The sequence below is a fragment of the Rhincodon typus genome, chromosome 9, assembly GCF_021869965.1.
Source record: "Rhincodon typus isolate 14 chromosome 9, sRhiTyp1.1, whole genome shotgun sequence".
In the NCBI taxonomy this organism is placed as follows: Eukaryota; Metazoa; Chordata; class Chondrichthyes; order Orectolobiformes; family Rhincodontidae; genus Rhincodon; species Rhincodon typus.
Window position 1 is genome coordinate 69,739,505 of NC_063340.1, and position 21,088 is coordinate 69,760,592.

General features: G+C 39.5%; 1 protein-coding gene across 1 annotated transcript in view; it reads right to left on the bottom strand.

The window, feature by feature from the left end:
• The window catches only part of LOC109935392 (CAP-Gly domain-containing linker protein 4-like), a 190,292-nt gene that overhangs the window by 129,477 nt on the left and 39,727 nt on the right, over positions 1–21,088 (bottom strand). The window contains exons 2-5 of the mRNA XM_048601410.1: positions 19,439–19,588; positions 5,139–5,278; positions 3,622–3,715; positions 583–744 (exon numbers count right to left, since the gene is read on the bottom strand). Coding sequence (XP_048457367.1) covers positions 583–744; positions 3,622–3,715; positions 5,139–5,278; positions 19,439–19,574 — 532 coding nt within the window. The 5' untranslated portion in view covers positions 19,575–19,588. The remainder of the gene's footprint in view (positions 1–582; positions 745–3,621; positions 3,716–5,138; positions 5,279–19,438; positions 19,589–21,088) is intronic.

A 21,088-nucleotide genomic window follows, 5' to 3' on the forward strand; every position in this document is an offset into this window, starting at 1 on the left:
TGGACAATACACTCTAACGCTTTAGATTGTTTCACTCCCAATCAATCTTCCACATGAGACTTTCAGCCTCCAACCCTCCCCCAGGCCTCTGTCCTTTGACTCACATTCTAAGCGCCAGTCATTCAATTAATTTGTTTTCACAAAAGGCGAATGCCTGAAGCAAATCAACTAAACAATGTTTCCTTTCACTGGAAGGAACATGAGATGATACACAAAGCCTCAGAATTATGAATTCCAGAGATAGAGGAAAAGCAAAGATAATCTTTGAGAAAAATAAGATAGTATTTAATTATTGTTCTATTTGAGAGCAAAACAGAATACAGTGAGACTATTACTACTTCCAAACTTATGTTTTTAACATTGTTCTAGTTAATTACATGCCAAATATATTCTCATCTAGTACTCCAAAACTGTTGGGAGCAATTTATACGCATTTAATTGCAATTTTGTAAATAAGGATAATTATAAAAATGGAGAGTTAATGCCATCCTTTATGAAACTTGTAAAATTCTAATTGTAAAGAAAACAAGGAAGGAAAGCCTATATATATTCCCTTGTAAAATTAAGTACTTGACTGCCTACCTCCAGCATTTGCATCCTTTAGAACTACTCTTATCAGCTCAGGAACATCAAAGTAAGCTGCATAGTGCAAAGCATTCATATTTGTCCAACGGCTACGAAGAGTGACATCAGCTCCCATGTCGATCAACTGTGAAGCAAACTTGGCAGCAATTTCTGCATCTCCTGGAAAAATAAAAATGTAATTTTAGAAAAAAGACACTCTGGGGTGATAAGGTGTAGTACAAATGATATGTCACCATGAAGTAATATGAAAGATGCCACTGGTTTTCAAGATACATTGAGGGAGCAGGGCAATGTTCAATCACAATGTTTAATGTAAACTTGCACGGAGAATCATCGACCACAGAAACTTCACTAAATAAAAATGCAATACAAAAATATTTTCTCAGCACCTCTTGGGATATCTTCAACCAAATACACTGCTACTTGTGCGTTCAGATCATTGAGTCTAGTACAAGAATTATGCCATGAGGCAAACAAAGTCTAACTTTCATCCTATGTTTTATGTCTAAAAGAAAAGATATTACTTTTCCCCAAATGTACAACTTCCAACATCCCATGAGAACTAATTCTCTTGTTTTATGTTATTTTGAACTATGAAAGTGTACACACAAACTAATAAACAACACCCTCACTGGGATCAAATTCACCAGAGAAGAGGAAAAGAACAAACAGGTCCCATTCCTGGTCATCGTGGTGGAACGCAGGACAAATGGGGAATTCCTAACAAGGCCACACACGCTGACCAAGTACTGAATTTCAACAGCAACCACCCTAACACACAAACGAAGTTGCGTGAGAACATTATTTAAATGGGCAACAACACACTGCAGCAACACAAAACTACGCCAAAAAGAAGAGTATCTCTTCCAAGTATTCAAAGACAATGGATACCCAAAAAACTGGGTCAGAAGATGCCTATTAAACGAACAACACCAGGAAGATACTACCCGGTCCGACACACTCATCATGCTACCTTACATAAAGAACACATCTGAACTGATCACAAGACTCCTACAACCATTGGGCATCAGAGTAGCACACAAACCCACATCAACCCTACGCCAACTGCTCACCCGAACCAAAGGCCCACGATCCACTATGGACAGGGCCAATGTCATACACAAGATTTCCTGCAAAGACTGCGACAATCATTACATTGGACAGACAGGAAGGAAATTAACCACAAGAGTACACGAACATCAACTGGCAACAAAAAGACATGACCAATACTCACTCATCTCCATCCACATGGATAAGGAAAACCACCAATTCGATTGGGTCAACACCAGGATCCTGGGACAGGCAAAGCAGAGACAAACACGGGAATTCCTAGAGGCCTGGTTCTCCACTAAGGAAGCCATCAATAAACACATACAGCTAGACCCCATATACACTCCATTGTGAAGGAAAACCGGAAGTGAGGTAATCCAGTTCAACGGACACCAGAGTTTAAATAACAGGCAGGAAAACACAACAGCGCTTCATTGGAGGCTGCACTGATGATGTTACCCAGCAGGGTAATGAAACGTCTGCGGAACAACAAACGAGCTCAGCGAGCCAACCAACCACAACATTCACAACCCGAGTTACAAATTTACTTTAAAACCTTAAAGTGTACACAGTTGACCTTGTTCCAAGTCTTTGCCGATAGTGTTTTTTAGTACTACGTTGTAAGGTCTAAACAACTCAGCAACTTTGAAATAAAAAGATGAAATGCTGGAGAAATTCAGCAGGTCTGGCAGCATCTGTGGAGAGAGAAACACAGTTAACTTTGAGTCTTCTTAAGAACTGAGAAAAGCTCAAATGAGAAAATTGATCACGCAAACTCAACTGCAAGCTCAAGAAGACAAGACAGCAAAATCAGTCACGACAGAAGAAGATCTGTCCTAACTGGTCAACAGCCCACATAATTTCTATAAATATGTAGTGGTATAACATGCCACCAACTGGAAAAACTATGGAATTATTCACTCTGTGAGGAGCAGTCATATACTGAGATATAGTTCTCTTTCTATGGTGTATTGGGTGAGGACGAATTCATAGAAAGCAAGCTTTTTTTATTATCTTATTTGGCCCCATTCATTCAGCAGTTGATAAAAATACAGAGGTAGGTCCTGTCTCTGTTTTCATACTGCAACAATTCCAACAGTCTTCAGTATTGGATTTATGTACTTTATCATATACATGTCTCTACATGAAATGACTTTAAGAAACATTAATTTGATTGTCTAAATGGCAAGTTTTAGGATTGATTCGTGATCAGTCCACTAAATAAAACTGGGATGACTGGAGAGACTACAACAGAACCAATGACTACATTTTGACATTTTGATGTAAAATGTTTTGCCAAATGAGATTCACGGCGATTAAAGTGATTTTTCTCATGTAGTCTTCTTCACTTCACAACTTACACATCCTGGCTCTCCTGCACTGTTCTCACACATCCAATCACAGATCAGGCAAGGTGAAAATGCTTGTCACTGCTGGGATCTTCCGGTATTCACATCGCAGGTGCCATTTTTGAAGCTCAGCTGCTCATCACTTCAGATGCTGCAAGCCAAGAACTGTTCCTCACACTATGATACTCTATCATCATCATTGAGGAAATGGTCCAGAAAGCAAAGTTTGCTCCCTGGTTTACAGACAGAAACCTGGAGGAACTAGTAGAGGGATGTTGGAGAGGAAGACAGTCCTTTTCATGCTGACCAGTCCATCAAAAGGAGGTTGTCCCTCCAGACACAGCCAGCCTGGACTCAGAGGCCCAGGTCAGTGCTCTGTCCCATGATAAAAGCAACAACCAGTAATGCAGGATAAAGATTCATGATTGTCTGCACTCCGTAGCGTAGATGCCACGTCTTCCCTATGCTAACAGACTCTTACAGGGCAACCACTCTCATAGCAATCAAACTGGTTCCAAAATAGGAAATACTCCTGTCAAGAAAACAGGCAAAAGACGAAGGGAGAAGATAATAAGAGGGTAAAAAGTAAAATGTTATTGTATCTACAATAAAAAGAAACACATGACGTATAACTCACCAATTCCTTGAGCTCCAGCTTTGCAAGTGTAATGTAGTAATGTCATATCTGTCAATCCATCTCTGTCATTCACATGGCATCCTCGACTCAGAATCTAAAGCAGTATTTCCAACAGAACAATGAATAGAAGGTTCATTTGCTTTCTATACTTAATTCCACACAAAAACTGATAATCCACAATGAATTGAGATACATGGGATTGTACTCTTTGTTCAGACAATCCTATCGTAATCAGACAACGTATGCATTCTTTAAAAAAAGGAACTTGCTTGACTTTCTTTGGAAGAAGTTTTCTTTACAAAATCACATGCTCTGACTCAGGCAATTCTAATATTCATTGCATTAAGGTGATCTAGTTGGCTGAACCCAGCAAAATATCCCTTTACAAGCTTCTGTTCCCTTTAATTTCATTCCTTGAGTGCTCCATTGGGAAACCAACCTGGTATTATATATCTGGCACAAAGGCTCATAGAATTTTAAGCACAAATTGCATTCACCGCAACTCAACTATTCACAATCATTTGCACTAGCTTTTAAAATGCCATGCTACATCACACCACACTCATAGGACTGAGCACACACCAGGATGAATTAATCACTACTGCCAGTTTCCACTAATTGCTACCTTTCTCAGACTTTCAGGGACACTAACAGGTATATTTTGAACGAAAAAATTGATTTTTTTTACATTGTTTGATGACTATGGTATCCCAATCAAACTAGAAATTATTTCTGTGTATTTTCTAAAAGTCCATTTCAACAATTTAACATCAATTTATTTTCGGATATCATTTTCATATGTATTAAACTTTCCGTAAAGCAAAATATTAAAAAAAAGCTGTCTGGTGAGGTGTTTCATGGCAGATTTTGCATTTGGTGATTTGCAACTAAACTTGTGCAGAAATCTGGGAAGGAAAGTGGTAGACACTTGAAAGGTGTACACACTTGTAAGTGAACAGCAACAAGTTTTATTAAAAATAGCTATAAACAGAAGATGGTAAGAGAGGGCATCTTATCTGCAGTTCTACAGATCCAGGATTCAAGTCTGTGTGATCCAATATCTCTATAAAATAATTACTTTTACACATGCTCAACTATCCCCCTATATTTATCTTCAAGCTTTAGACACACATTCAAAAACCTGCCATCAGGAAAGCTTTTCAATTTTTTATACTCATCCCACAAGAACATTTTTAAGGGTTAATGAAATACAATGCAAATCTCTGAGGATGATTTATAATAAAATGTTCAAAAAATTGAAAAAAAAAGAGAAAAATAATATTTTCCCTTTTGGACTGGAAAACCTGGTTGTAATATTGACAAGTTTTCAAGCAAATACAAGTGCAGGGCTTTCATATTTGAGAGATTCTATTTTGGGGCTTTTGTCTATTCAAATCAACAGGTAGGCATAAAAGATCAAGGAGACGTTATGTTTTATTCACATTACAAATTTACAAGCCTCACTAAAAACAAATTTTACTTAGTACAGTAAATACAAACATGCAATTTTAGTTTACCTCATTCCCAATCACATCAATCTGTTGCTGCACTTGTGGGACCCACTGACGCAAGATAGCAAACAATTCTGAAACAGTTGTGTTAAGATCACGTAGTATTCTTTTGCATGCTGGGTCATGTGGATCAAAGAAGGAAAATTCTGAAAATGAAACAGTTAAACAAAATCAATACTTTGGCAATGACATCTCCAGTTCCTTAATAAGTCATTTCGGACTGAGATAAGGAGGAACTGCTTCACTCAGAGCGTGATAAATCTTTTAAATTCTCTACCTTAAAGAGGTATGGAAGTTCAGTCCTTAAGTTCAAGACAGAGATTTATAGGTTCCTGGTTGTTTTTCTTATTCATTCACAGGACGTGAATGTTGCTGACTAGTCCAGCATTCATTGCCTATCCCTAGTTGCCTTTGAGAATGTGGTGCTGAGATGACTTCTAGGACGACTACAGTCCATTTGCTGTAGGTGGACCTACTTTTCTATTACAGTCATAGAAACCTACAGCACGGAAACAGGCCCTTCGGTCCAACCGGTCCATGCCGACTACAACCCCAAACTAGACTAGTCCCACCTGCCTGCGTTTGGCCCATATCCCTCCAATCCTTTCCTATAGATGTACTACGCAAATGTCTTTTAAACATTGTAACTGTAGCTGCATCCACCATTTCCTCTGGAAACTGATTCCATACAAGAACCACTCTCTCAGTAAAAAAATTGCCTCTCATGTCTTTTTTTAAATCTTTCTCTCCTCACAAAAATATGCCCCTAGTCTTGAAATACCCCACCCCAGGGAAAAGACTCAGCTTATCTATACCCTTCATTGCTTTATAAATCTCTATAAGGTCACCTCTCAACCTCCTAGGCTCCATTGAAAAATGTCCCAGCTTATCCAGCCTATCTTTATATCTCAAACCCTCCATCAGGGAGGGAGTTCCAGGACTTTGACCCCGTGACACTGAAGGAATGGCATTATAGTTCCAGGTCTGAGTGGTGAGTGGCTTGGAAGGGAACCTGCAGGTGGTGGTGTTCCCATCTATCTGTTGCCCTTGCCTTTTGAGGTGGTGGCAGTTGCAGGCTGAAAAGGTGTTGTCTAAGGAACCTATGCAAATTTTTGCAATGCACCTTGTAGGTATCACACACTGCTCCCTTTCAGTGATGGAGGGACTCAACATACGTGAATGTGGTGCCAATCAAGCAGGCTCCATTGTCCTTTACAGTGTCAAGCTTCAAATGTTGGAGTTGCATTCATCCGCCCAATTGGGGGTATTCCATCGCACAACTGACCTGTGCTTTGACAGGCTTTAAAGAATCAGGAGATGACTTATTTGCTGCAGGATTCATAGCCTCTGACCTACTCTTGTAGCCTCAGTACTTATATAACTAGTCCAGTTCAGCTGCTGGTCAGTAGCAATTCCAGGATGTTGACAGTGCAGGATTTAGTGATGATGCTACTACCGAACGTCATGTGGCAATGGGTAGCACCTGTGTGGTGTGAATGTTACTTGCCATTTTTGTCAGCCTGAGTCTAGTTATTGTCCACATCTTGTTGCATGTGGGCATCAATTGCTTTATTATCTAAGCAGTTGTAAAAAGTGCTGAACACTATGCAGTCATCAGTGAACATCCCCACTTGTGACCTTATAATGGACGGAAGGACATTATTGAAACAGCTGAAGATAGTTGGATAAAGGACAGTAGTGACATCAAGGAATATGGTAATAATGCAGAATATGATGGAGTTTAATCTGGACAAATGCAAGGTGATGCATTTTGGAAGATCAAAATCAGGTGTAAACTATACAATGAATGGCAGAACCCTTAAGAACATTGACGTACAGAGAAATCTGGGCATACAGGTTCACAGATCCCTGAAAGTGGCAATACAGGTGGATAAGGTGGTAAAGGAATACAGGATGCTTGCCTTCATTAGCCAGGGCATCAAATATAAAAGTTGACAAGTTATGTCACAGCTGTATAAAACTTTGGTTACGCCACATTTGGAATACCGCATGCAGTTCTGGTTGCCACACTACCAGAAGGACATGGACGTTTTGGACAGGCTGCAGAGGAGGTTTACCAGGATGTTGCCTGGTTTGGAGGGTCTTAGTTATGAGGAGAGGTTAGATAAACTCGGATTGTTTTCACTGGAAAGATGAAGGCTGAGAGGCAAGTTGATAAAGGTCTACAAAATTATGGGAGGCATAGACAGTGTGGATAGTCATAAGTTTTTTTCCCAGAAAAGTTAATTACAAAAGGTTACAGGTTCAAGATGAGAGGCGGCAAGTTTAGGGGAGAAGTACGGGAATAATTTTTCACACAAAGATGTTGGGTGCCTGGAATGCACTGCCAGTGGCGGTGGAGGAAGCAGGCATGTTAACAACATTTAAGGTGTACCTTGATAGACCCATGAACGGGAGGCGAACAGAGGGATTGAAACTGTGTATGGGCAATAAGTAGTAGTCTAAGTAAGGATTAGGAATCGGCACAGGCTTGGTGGGCTGAAGGGCCTGTTTCTGTGCTGTATTGTATTGTATTGTATGGCATGATCAAGAATGGCAGACAGGCTTGAAGGGCTTTCCTAAGAATGTGACAAAAGTAAAATAATAACACCATGGGTGCATCTGCAGAAGATGGAGTGTAACATCTCAACTTTTTATCACCACTCACTTGTCAAGGGTAATTTGGGATGGGCAACAAATGCTGCCTTGCACCAAAGCTCATATTCCAGGAAATATAAAAGAAATCTACAGCCCGACGCACTTGTCTCATGTCCCCATATATTGACATCCAATTACTTCAACAAAGTAGTTCCAATCCCTTAACTACATACCAGTGCCCAATACTTAACACCAAGAGAAAAAAACGGCTTGTCAAAATGGACAATATTTTTTAAAAAATCTTCTTTCATTACAACTCATGTCAAAAGGCAAAAGGAAATCTGACAATCAAAAAGGACAAAAATAACTGACACTGTTCATATATTACAGTCTCCTCAGAAAGGGAAAATGCCAGCCCCCTGAAAATCAAGCAGAGTCCAGAAAGGACAGTGTAACAGTTAATGTCAAATGTGAAAAGAAATATTTACATAATTAAAAAAAGGTACTGACTGATTGGACTTTTAGGCCCAGAAGACTGGGGAAGAAAATTTAAAAAACAAAGAGAAACACAATTTGAAACCCAAGTCTATCAACATATCTTTCAAACCACTTGTGTAAAGAAAATTAGAAAGGTCTTCAGCTAATTCAGCTGATGTAACTAATAAAAGTGAATAAATTTAACAGCAGAGTAGTTTTTGCAATTTTGCTAAATACAGCAAAATGATGCAAAAAGTGATCTGCTGGCTTGTTCATTCCTTGGATATCAGAAAAACTAAATCAGAAGGCATAAAGAGGTCATTTTTGTACAGAATGTAGAGGTACAATGTGAATCTGAAGAAAGGATAATGAAGAATCATGACAACATGATACATAATCTTTTGTTCTATATTAAGCTCCTAACAGGTGTTGACCTTAAACTCTCATTAATCATACCATTGGGAAGGCCAAGTCATGTTTGCAATTTAAAATATATAACATCTTATCTTACATTTTTAAGTTGTAATATTTTATTGTTTCCTTGTCATGATATTTATGTCATTTTCTTTTGCTAGCTTGAATAATTTTAAAATATACATTCACTTTAGTGAGTACTGATTCATCCAAGTCAAATGGGTTAGGGGATGTACAGCTTTATTTGTTATCATATATAGTTGACTGTGATAGAGAAGATAAAGAAGATCACAAGGCATGATCCACCTAGCCTCCAGTCTAGGTCTGTCTATCATTTTATTCTGTGCTATTCACAATTTTAATCAAGCTCAGCACTATCGGATGCAATCTAATGAGACTGAAGGACTTATTACTGAACAGGAAGTCTTCGGGGAATTTTCTGGCTGATACCAGCTGTCCCAGTTACTTCAGTGGCAGTCAACACAGGCTCATGAGTTTCTTTTGATTTCTTAAAGTATCCTTAGAAGAGTCCATTAAGGAGGTTGTGATCAAGAAGCAAATTATCTCAAGAACAAGCGTGAATTACATAATACCAGTCAAAACTGAAATTTGTGCAAACAAGCTTTTGGGGTAGGTGATGACCTAGTGGTATTATTGCTACTACTAATCCTGAGACCCAGGTAATGTTCTTGGGATCTGGGTTCAAATCCTGTCAATGGCAGATGGTGGAATTTGAATTTGATAATAATCTGGAAGTAAGAGTCAAATGATGACCATGAAACTACTGCCAATTGTCAGGAAAAAAACCCATCTGGTTCACTAATGTCTTTTAGGGAAGAAAATTTGCTTTCCTTACCTGGTCTGGCCTACATGTGACTCCAGACTCAGAGTAATGTGATTGATTCTTAACTGCCCTCTGGGCAATTAGGAATGGGCAATAAATGCTGGTCCAGCGAGTGATGCCCACATCCATGAATTTAAAAAAAATCGTTGAACAACTAAACTACAAACTAATTTTATAAATACAATCTTCTATAACAAAAAAACTAACTTTCAAAAACTAGTCTTCTAACGTATCAACAATGGCATTTAACATAAGACAAAGGAGAAGAGAACCTTGTTCTCCGGTGACGATTATTTGAACTGGCCCTCAAAGACATATTTGAGTCTTTCATACAGTGCAAAAGTGCTATGCATCAATGATGCATATCAACATTAAAAACTTTACTAAAGGTGACATCACACTATATCCCAGAATTATTAGCAACTTGGCCTATCATTAAAAGCGTGTAGAAGACATTGACTACAAAAAAAGTACATAAATTATACTAAAGGCTGAAAAAACATTAAACGGAATTGTAGAGTTTTTCTTTGCCTACAATTTGAGGCACTGAGCATGGATATCTACTAAATGCTTTATTATTAAATTTAAAGAAGTTTAATTCTTTTTAAGTGAAACAATGGGCAATTTAAGTTACAATTTAATGATTGTAACAAAAGAGCTGTAATTTATATATAAGATATCAAGGTGTAGAGCTGGATGAACACAGCAGGCCAAGCAGCATCAGAGGAGCAGGAAAGCTGACGTTTCGGGTATGGACCCTTCTTCAGAAATTTATGTATCTTGGATTTCAAAATGTATGCAATGAGCATAGGTTATTTTTATGTAGGGTTTTCTTTCAAAGAAAATACAAGTCAGATTCTATGTGAAATACTGACCTTACTCTAGCATTATTCATAAAGCAGATGGCTGTAGACATCCATGGTGCATTAATCAAAAATAGTTTATTCTGCAGTGGTTTACTACAGGTGTTTAAATACTGAAGACTATTGCCTTATTTTTAGTTCAGAGTAATAAGGATTGATTTTAATCTGGAAAACTCAGAAACTGAGGTTTTTGGAGTAATTTAGAGAAAACCTGACTGGGGTCAGAAGCAAATTGAATTTCTCCTCCTTACAACAGCTTAGAGCAGTTTGGGGAAAATACAGTAATTTCATTGGAAAAGTCTGGTTTGCACAGCTTCCAAGCCAGGAGAGACTGGTTAGAAATCTGCTGGTTATTACAAGCTGAGGAACTTTTAAGACATCAGATTTGTGAGAATTTATATAAGAAAGCTTCACAGTTCACAGGAAAGAAACTGGAGAGAATCAGTTGTAGAACTTAAAAATTTGTTATAGAGGGATTATTCTTCCAGACATAAACCTATGTTGATAAATTGATGGTGTTAGAAATAAGTTGAAAGATGTTGTTTTGCTATGTGTTTTAAGATGGTTCTAAACCATCATCTATGTCTCGTAAGCTTTATTTGTTTTTTTTGTATAGCTGCAGCGTAACTTCTGCATCCTTATACTCCATTTCTCTAGATATAAAGGCAAGCATTCCATTAGCCTTTTTGATTATTTTCTGCACCTCTTTGTTGCATTTTAAGCATCTATGCACCTGAACCTGAAGTTTCTTTGGACATTCACTGTATTTAACTTCATACCATCTAGAAAGTACCTTTTATGGCAAAGTAATCATTTTGGCAACTCCAATAACTAAGGCAAATTTAGCGCTTTGCATTCCCATGAATTCATTTGGAGAAGTCAAGGGTGGGGGGACATTGATGCATGGACAGGCCAGGCTTGCCCCCAGAGAGGACACACCAGTTTCACTGAGGAGGCATAAATGCAATAGGGAAGGCAACAGCTAAAAGTGATAAACTCAACTCCATTATTGTACAGAACTGATGCTATGGCTGTCTCGAACAATGAGAGGATCATTCTGTCCCACTGGTCAACTACCATCCACTTCAAGTCAGGCACCCCCTGACTAGTAAGGCGCAGATCCACTGTAGTCCGTCAACTTTTGCAATGGATGCTTGGATCTTAGAGACTCGTCTACAATTTTATAGGATTCAGCACAACAGGCAAACAAACCAAAGAAAGAAGATGGAAATTCTATTTTTGGCAAGTTAGAACCTCAAGACCATGTGCATGGAATTCACAAACAGCTTACAGCAGGTTGATAATGCATGTAAGTCAGCCATGATCAACATGGAGACTGATAGGTAGAACGTTGACATAGCTTCCGCACAAGGCACCGGGTTTGCCAAGAACAAATCGCTGAAAAAAAAGCATTACATGTTCATCAGGCAGGGAAAGAGTTCAAAGGAAACAAATATGAACGGTGTGAGTTTCGTTGTAAGGAAATCAATACTCTTGATGACAGAGTTTTCCCATCCCCTTGCAGATAGTTCAAAATGTGATCTGTCTGTCCATTCACCTTTCAACTCAAACAGGGCCAGTTCATCTCATAAATATCTACACTTCAACACTGTCCTGCACCATAACAGCAAAAGACATTTCTATGCGAAGCCTGACATTGCTATCAGCAGAATCCCTAAGTTAGAAAATATTAGACTGCTGGGGATTTCAACGCAAGAGTGGAAGTACAAGAGAAGCACGCAGACACAGAATTTGTAGGCAGAGATATCATGTCTACCATCGACACCTCAAACTGCCAGCTTAAAGTGGAGAGGATCTCCAAGAAGATCACGTATATTGGCACAGACATCAAGTTTCTGCAGAGATGCAAGAAAGCAGAGGAGATCCTGAAAGGACTGCAGATCACAAACCCACTCAAGTCGACCTACAATATAGACTACACTGACAGACTCTGCCATCATGCCTCACACACACTCCTCAATCATCTCTCTGCCTACAAATTCAGTGCTTGTGTGCTTCTCTCTCACTTCACCTGATGAAGGGGCAAAAGCTTGTAATTTCAAATAAATCTGTTGGACTATAACCTGGTGTCATCTGACTTCTGACCTTGTCCACCCCCTATCCAACACCGGCACCTCCACATCAATGCAAGAGTGAACACAGACCATGAAAATAACGCAACCCACAAACTGGAGGAGCAGCAACCTCATATTCTGCCTTGGGAGCCTACAGCCCAATGGCCTAAATGTGGATTTTACCAGTTTCAAAATCTCCCCAACCTCGGCCTCATCCCATGACCAACCCTCCCTCTCATCCCTGCCTCCTTGACCTGACACAACCTGTCCATCCTCTCTGCCACCTATCTGCCCCTCCCACCTCACTGACCAATCCCTACCACTCCCACCTGCACTCACCTATCACCATCCCATCTACCTTCCCCAGCCCGTCCCCTCCTCTCTATATTTATTTCTGAGCTCCCTCCCCACTCCTTATTTCTGAAGAAGGGTCCTGACCCAAAATGTCAACTTTCTTGCCCCTCTGATGCCGCCTGGCCTGCTGTGTTCCTCCAGCTCCACACTGTGTTGTCTCTGACTCCAGCCTCTGCAGTTCTTGCTATCTCTGACCCTCCTACCTTAGATGTCCTGGCCTGAGAAAGATTAATGACAGGAGACACTGGTTGAGATTTGCTGCTATCACTAGCTTTGTGTAACCAATTCCTTTTATTCAGAACAAACTATGCCACAATGTATCCAGGATCAAGATCAGAGTAGCACCAACTGAATTGGATCATCACCAAATGTGACTCTGGAGTGTATTCTCAATACATGCAACTACAAAGTACTGGCCATGATATAGATGACTCCTTGATGTGAGCCTTAAGAACATAACATATAGGAGCAGGAATATGTTTGTTAGCTCCTTGAGCCTTCTCCAACAGTTGATATGATCCGGGTGATCTGATATGGCTTTAACTCTATTTGTGTGCCTGACCCTTATAACCCTCGGTTCTCCTGTTAATCAAAAATCTGTCAAACTCAGTTTTGTACATATTTATTTGTTGAGAGAGAACTGCAAATTCTAAGAGAAAATTCCTCCTCACAACTGTCTTAAAAGGGAGGTCGCATGTTTTAGGTGCCAATCCTTGATGTTTCTTCATTCAAACCAGTAATTCTGCACTCATATCAATATCTACTAAATGAAAACAGTTTCTTGACTCAACTGAGCCCTCTCTGATGTGCTCAAACAGAGTGCAGAGCAAAATGGATTATACTTCAAGACACCCTCTACAAAAATGGATCATCAAAATTTGGGAAACCAGAGAAAAATTAGAAATGGCTTGAAGCTAATAGCACTCTGATGGAACCCATATTGAAGCCAAACAGTCTGCTCTCGTTAATTACAACAGTGATTTAAATGAGAAGATTCTGTACCAACAGATGCTCCAAATAATGTTCAAAGGTCCGTCAGATGGGACGCTAGTGACAACTGATTACAAGCTTCCCGGAATATCAGATGTCCTTGGACATGCTACGAGTATGTATGAAAGGATCAAACAGGCAATAAGCATCAGCAAACAAAACGGCTTCATGTCAACCAAGTTGTACAGGTGGGTTACTGGACTCCAAACGTAACTCTGTTTTTCTCTCCACAGATGCTGCCAGCCCTGCTGAGTTTCACTAGTACTTTGTTTTGTTTCACATAAAACAAGTCAGGTAGGTCATGATGAATGGCATCAAAGATTTGAAAGATGAGTGCAACTATACTTTCAGTTGGACTGTTGGGAGCATACCGTCAACCAGGGAAGTTGTAGATACCATAGGAAGCCTGTTTCTCATGGCAGAGCTAAATACTGAACACACAGCTGACAAACACTATTGTTCAGAGCATGATAGTAAAAGTCCAGAGAATCAATATATTTGTAATGCAGTTCAAGGTCATCACATCATTAACTGAAGCTTAAATCAAAGAACATGTGGGCTCACCCTATAAACCATGTTCATACACTGTCAAATAAATACATTTTTGTCTTCATGTGAGATTTTTGAAAAGTTTAAATTAAATCTATTAGTTCAGAAAGGAAGTCGGAAGCAATCTGCTTTGTATTCAGAAACTAATTAAGATAAAGTCATTCTGCAATAGTTTATTTGAAACATTACCATTACCGTGTGTGCTTCAACAGACGCAGTTATGCACTACATAAATGATGCAAAGCCCAGATAGTAGAAAATGTGTAAATGAAGACATAATTTCAAAGAACTTTCTCTTTAAAAACTATTAATTGTTCTAATTCTTAGAGCAATAGATTTTTTTGACAATGATCCATGATTTCAGTTATCACTCTTCAAAATGTAATTACTAAAACTACACTTCACGCAGTGGTACATTTTCACTAAGTGATCACTTTTCAGAATGTCCACTTATATAAGTATGACCAATTGATACAAATCACTTAACAACAATTGTAGTCATGTCCAAAGTATACTTAAGATTTCACTCAGTGACAGTATCAAAACAAAAACTAGAACATGTAATGCAATTGTGTGTGAGCAAATTTCTATCGGTGATGCTGTTTTGTAGACTGACAGAATTAAAATGAGAAAAGGCAGTGAAGAAGCACAAAGTGATCTGAATCATTCACAGAGAAAATATGAGAATATCTAATTAAACATTACTGCCAACTGAATTTTCAAGGGTGAATTCTCCTCAAATTCGTTGTACGTAACTAAACAGAAACTGCAGAAGTTAAAAAATAGAGAGAAACAGAAGATGCAGTGAGAAACAAAACCTGTGCACTTTTTAAAAATAATAATATGGGCATTACTGGCAAGGCCAACATTGGTTGCCCTTCCATAACTGCCACCTATTTGAACCACTGCAGTTCATCTGAGCAAGTAAAGCTACAGTTCTACTGGGAAGAGGTGATGTGGAGGTGCCCGTGCTAGACTGGGGTGGACAAAGTCAGAAGTTACATGACAAAAGATTATAGTCCAACAGGTTTATTTGAAATCTCAAGCTTTCGGAGTACTGCTCCTTCATTAGGTGAAGTCACTTTACCTAAAGGTAGCAGCACTCCAAAAGCTTGAGATTTCAAATAAACCTGTTGGACTGTAACCTGGTGTCGTGTGACTTCTGACTACTGAGAAGAGAGTTTTAGAATTCTGATTCCACTATAGTGAAGCATTGGTGACATAGTTCGTAGTCAGGATGGTGTACGACTTAAGCATGAACCGGCAGTTGTAACGTTCTCATGTGTATGCTGCCGTTGTCCCTCTAGGAAGTACAGTTTCTGAAATCTTGGTGTTACTGCAGGGCACCTGTTGTAATCCCAGCTGAAGTTGACATATGACAGATCAGATCCCAGAATGAAATTTAATTTGAAAGACTCTACTTTTTTTTACTCATTATGTCAGCTACTGAACACATTCACAAAAGTCTACATTATACTTTTAGCACTAAGAAATTCACCAAAGATCCTTGTACAGCACCTTCCAAACCTACAACCACTTCCATCGAGAAGGACAAGGGCAGCAGATACTTGGGAACACCACTACCTGCAAGTTCACCTCCAAGACACTCACTATCCTAACATGAAAATATATCTCCATTCCTTCAGTGTAGCTGGGTCAAAATCCTGGAATTCCTTTGCAAAGGACATTATGGATCTACCGAAAGAACATGGACTGCAGTGGTTCAAGAAAGCCACTAACCACCACCTTAAGGGCAACGCAGACTGGCAACAAAAATGGCGGCTGCGTCCCACGAGTGAATTAAAAAAAAAAAGAACAAAACATTTACTAAACAAGGAAAGCCCATGAACTATGTTGCACTAGACAAGAAGATTGGAAAGATTTCAGTACAAGCGCTAGCAAAAGGGTTCAATCTCACACTATTGCTTTTATCCCAGCAATATTCTCACAAACACCAAACCCCAGCAAAGAATCACCACAATGTCTGCACGAAGGCATCTTGATCAGGACGGCACAGCTGTAACTGGTTTCCTTCTGGCAAATTCCTGTGCATTTGCTAGATGCTTTTATTCAGCTGGCACCTCTGCCTGAGACATCTCAAACAAACTAAGTTCAACATCACTTTAACTTCAGATGAAGCACAGGTTCCCTAAACTCAGTTTACAGCTATATTGCAAGATCTCTTCCTAAACAATTTAACCTTTCTGCTTCCATTCTTTCAGATACCCACACACTTACATCTCTCTCCCTTTGTATGTATCCATAACCTGTTGCTAGGCAACAGATTTTTTTCTATTTTCTTTTAATATACTAAACTATCAACCACAACTTCTTCACATCATAGGTTGTACAAACTCATTAAAAATGCATGTATACTCTAGACCTCCTCCCAGCAATTCTCAATCTTACAACCAAGGTAAAGTCAAGGTAAAGTTCCTCTACTTCCAGTCATGAATAGTGGTGGACACTTAAACACACAATGGAGCAAAATGGTCCATAAACATCCTCATCCTCAATGATGGGGGAGCACAGAACATCAGTACAAAAGGTAAGGCTAAAGTATTTGCAACAATCTTCAGCCAGAAGTGCCAAGTGGGTGAACCATTGCAGCCTCCTCTAAAATCCAGTCAGCCAATTTTATTCATTCTATGTGACATCCAGAAATGGCTAGAAGCAAGGGCTGCTGGCCCTGACAACAGTGGCAGTGGTTCAGAAGACATATGTCCAGAACTTGTCACTGGCCAAGCTGTTCACGAGGGAGGTGACAGCCTAGTGGTATTATCTATTAATCCAGAGACGCAGGTAATGTTTTGGAATTTGAATTCATTTTTTAAAAAAATTCTGGAATTAAGAGTGTAATGATGACCATGAATCGATTGCCAGGAAAACCTCATCTGGTTCACTAATGTCCTTTAGAGAACGAAACTGCCATCCTCACCTGATCTAGCCTACATGTGGTTGACTCTCAACTGCCCGCTGGGCAATTAGGGATGGGCAACAAATACTAGCCTAGTCAGTGATGCCCTCATCTTGTGAGTGAATTTTTTAAAATCAGCTACTGACATCCACCCAGCTATGTGGAAAATTGCCCAAGTATGTCCTGCACACAAAAAAGCAGGATAAACCCAACCAAGTCAATCACCAACCCATCTCCCTTCTCTCAATCATCACTAAAATGACGGGGGATGTCAACAACAGTATCCAGCAGCACTTGTTTGAAGCTGAGCTTGTGCTCTGCCCGTTCCTTTACCTCATTACAGCCTTACTTCAAACACAGACAAAAGCTAAATTCCAAAGGTGAAGTGAGATTCACTGCACTTGATATCAAGACTGAATTTGATGGAGTATGGCATCAAAGAGCCATCACATATGAGCAAAACAGTCTGCTAGTTGGAGTCTTACCAAGCACAAAGTAAGATGGCTATGGTTGTTGGGAGGTCAGTCATCTCAACTCCGTGATATCAGCGCAGGAATTCTTCAGAGTAGTGATCTAGACCCAACCATTTTCAGCTGCTTCATCAATAACCTTCCCTCCATCATAAAATCAGAAGTGGGGATGTTCATGAATGATTGAACAATGTTCGACATATTTTCCTGACTCCTCAAGCAATTCATATTCAAATGAAGCAAGGTCTGGACAATATCCAGGTTTAGGCTGACAAGTGGCAAGCAAAGACAATTTCCAACAAGAGAGAATCTAAACATTGCCCCTTGATATAGAATCTGATTACAATTGCTGAATCTTCCAATATCAGCAAGCTGGGGGTTACCATTGACCAGTAACTGAACTGTGGCTACAAGAACAGGTCAGAGGCTAGGAATCTTGCATCCAGTAACACATCTCCAGACTCCCGAATGCTTGTCCACTATCTAAAAGCCATAAGTCAACACTGTGAAGGAATACTCCCCACTTTCCTGAATAAGTGCAACTCTAACAACACTCAAGAAGCTTGATACTATCGAGGACAAAGCATCCAATTAACTGAAATCACATCCACAAACATTCACTCTCTCCACCATCAATGCTCTAGCAGCAGTATGTGAAATCTACAAGATGCAGTGCAGAAATTCTCCATGGCTCCTTAGACAGCACCAACCAAACACTCAACCCCTACAACCTAGAAGGACAAGGGAAGCAGACACATGGGAACATCACCACCTGCAAATTCCCCTCCAAATCACTCACCATTCTGACGCAGAAATACACTGCCATTCCATCAGGGTCACTGAGTCAAAATTCTACAACTCCCGCCCTAATGGCATTGTAGGTTTACCTGTACTAAGTGGAAAACAGTGGTTCAAGAAGGCAGATTACCACCACCTTCTGAAGAGCAGCTAGGCATGGGCAAAAAATGCTGGCCCAACCAGCAATCTCCGCTTCCCATGAATGTATTTAAAAAAGCATACTGTAAGTGTACTGGAGTATGTCGTGATTGTGGGTGAGCTTAATATGAGTTGAATGCCAAGGTCCATGAATGGGGATGCTACTGTTGCTGGCCTCGAAAAGTGCCCTGTGATGTTGGTGCCTGGCATCAAAGACGGAGGTCATAAGGAGCAAGCGGCGAGCTAGATTAACTGGGTTACCACTCTGACTTTCATGTCGCGAATTGTCAATTTCCAGTTTCTATCCAGTGTGGTTGGGAGAATAGAGAACTGCATGTAAATCGAAGTGAGATTAGCGAATAATGTTTATGTAAGCAAATGGATCTTTTGTTCCTCACTAACAAAAATCTCATCTTGCCATTCAACACTCGGTTGGAAAAAGGGGCTTTTTGTTTTTGATGTTAAGAAGATCCTCTCTGGCCATCTCACAGGATTTTCCCAACTTGTTTGTATGGCCCATGTCATTCAGGGTATGGAAAGTTTCCAACCATAGTATTAAGTTAGTAGTCCTTTCTTTGATTAAATCTTTTCCAGTAAAAGATTTTTTAAAATGCTAAATCTTGTTATCTTCTTTCAATTAATAACTGGGAGATTGAATTTCTTTTTAAAGCTTGTGGCTTCCCTCGAGATCATAACAATGCACTACATAAATACATTACAAGGTATAATTCATCATTGAAAAGATGAATTCGTTAATGTAAGACACAGGTAAGGAGTCCAATCTTTCACAAAGTTGGTTGATGAAAAGAAATTGCTTACCACAATCAGTAGGCATAGGTGCTGAAACGACTGGATGAACAACTGGCCTCACAGAATCTGAGGATACAGTGCTGTAACTTCCACTCACAGAGTCCTCATCATTGGAGGGTTCTACAAAAGGGTCTTCTTTTGTCATTTCAATACTAGCTCCTGTAGAAGGTAACATAAGTTTATAACGGCAGCGATATTATAATCAACTCAATTAAAAAAGATTCCATAAATTTCTTGTCTTGTCATGCCATTCCATGTTTTTGACTTGCATAATTTCTCTCACATTACTATCTTAAAAGGTCAATAGTGTGGAAAATGCTACAGTTGATTATAAAGGAAGTGATAGAAGAACATTTGGAAAGCATTAACAGGACTGGACAAAGCCAGCATAGATTTATGAAAGGCAAACCATGCTTAACAACTCTACTGGAGTTTTTTGAGGATGTAAATAGTAGAATAAATAAGTGAGAACCAGTGGATGTGGTGTAATTAATAAGGTCAGTCATAAGAGGTTAATGGACAAAGTTAAAGTACATCGGATAAAGGGTAATACATTGGCATGATATTGGCATGGTTCGAGAATTGGTTGACAAACAGGAAACAGAATTGGAAATAAATGCATCTTTTTCCCCCTGAATAGAAGACTAATGAGTACCACAAGAAACAGTGCTTGGGCCATAACTATTCATAATGTATACAAATTGCATTGATGAGGAAACCATGTGCAACATTTCCAAGTTTGCTGACGACACAAAACTGGGCAGGATTGTGAGTTGTGAGGAGGATACATGGAGGTTTCGAGGTTGTTTAATCATGTTGAGTAGACCACGCATGACAGATGCAGTACAACATGGCTAAATGTGAAGGTATAGACTTAATAAGAAAAACAGAAAGGAAAAGTATTAGTTAAATGGTGACACATTGGCAAATGTGAATTTATAAATGAGTCTGGGTGTCCTTGTATACCAGGCAGCTGCAGCAAGCAATTAAGAAGGTAAATAGTATATTGGTCTTCACTGCAAGAGAATAGGAGTTCATAACTAGGGATATCTTACTGCAGTTATATAGGGCCTTGGTGAGACTACGCTTGGAATATTACGTAAGAAAGGACAGACTTGCCATAAAGGGAGTGCATCAGAGGTTCACTCAGCTGATACCAGGGATGGCAGGACTGTCCTATGAGGAGAGACTGGTGGTGGTGGTGCGGGGTGCTGATATTTGCCCATTTTAAATGGAGGCTGAGGCAGCAACCTGCTACTAGTGCCTTAAAAATATTCAAGGAGTCTGCTTCGAACACCTTTGAAGAAGAATTCCAAAAACTCATGCCCCTCAGGAAAAAATTCTCATCTTTGCATTAAATTATTATTACTTTTAGACAGTGACTCAAAATTCTAGACCTTCCCAAAAGGGAGCATGTTTTCCACATCCATACTATCAAGGCCCCTCAGGACCTCTTATGTTTCAATCGAGTCACCTTTTATTCTTGTAAAGTCCAACAGATATCTAGCTTGTCTTACCTATCCTCATACGACAACCAAATATTAGCCTAATAAACCTTCTCTGAACTGCTTCTAATGCATTCACATGCTTCCATAAAGAAGGAGACCAATGCTGACTGTACTCCAGAGATGGTCTCACCAATGGCCTGTGTAACTGAAC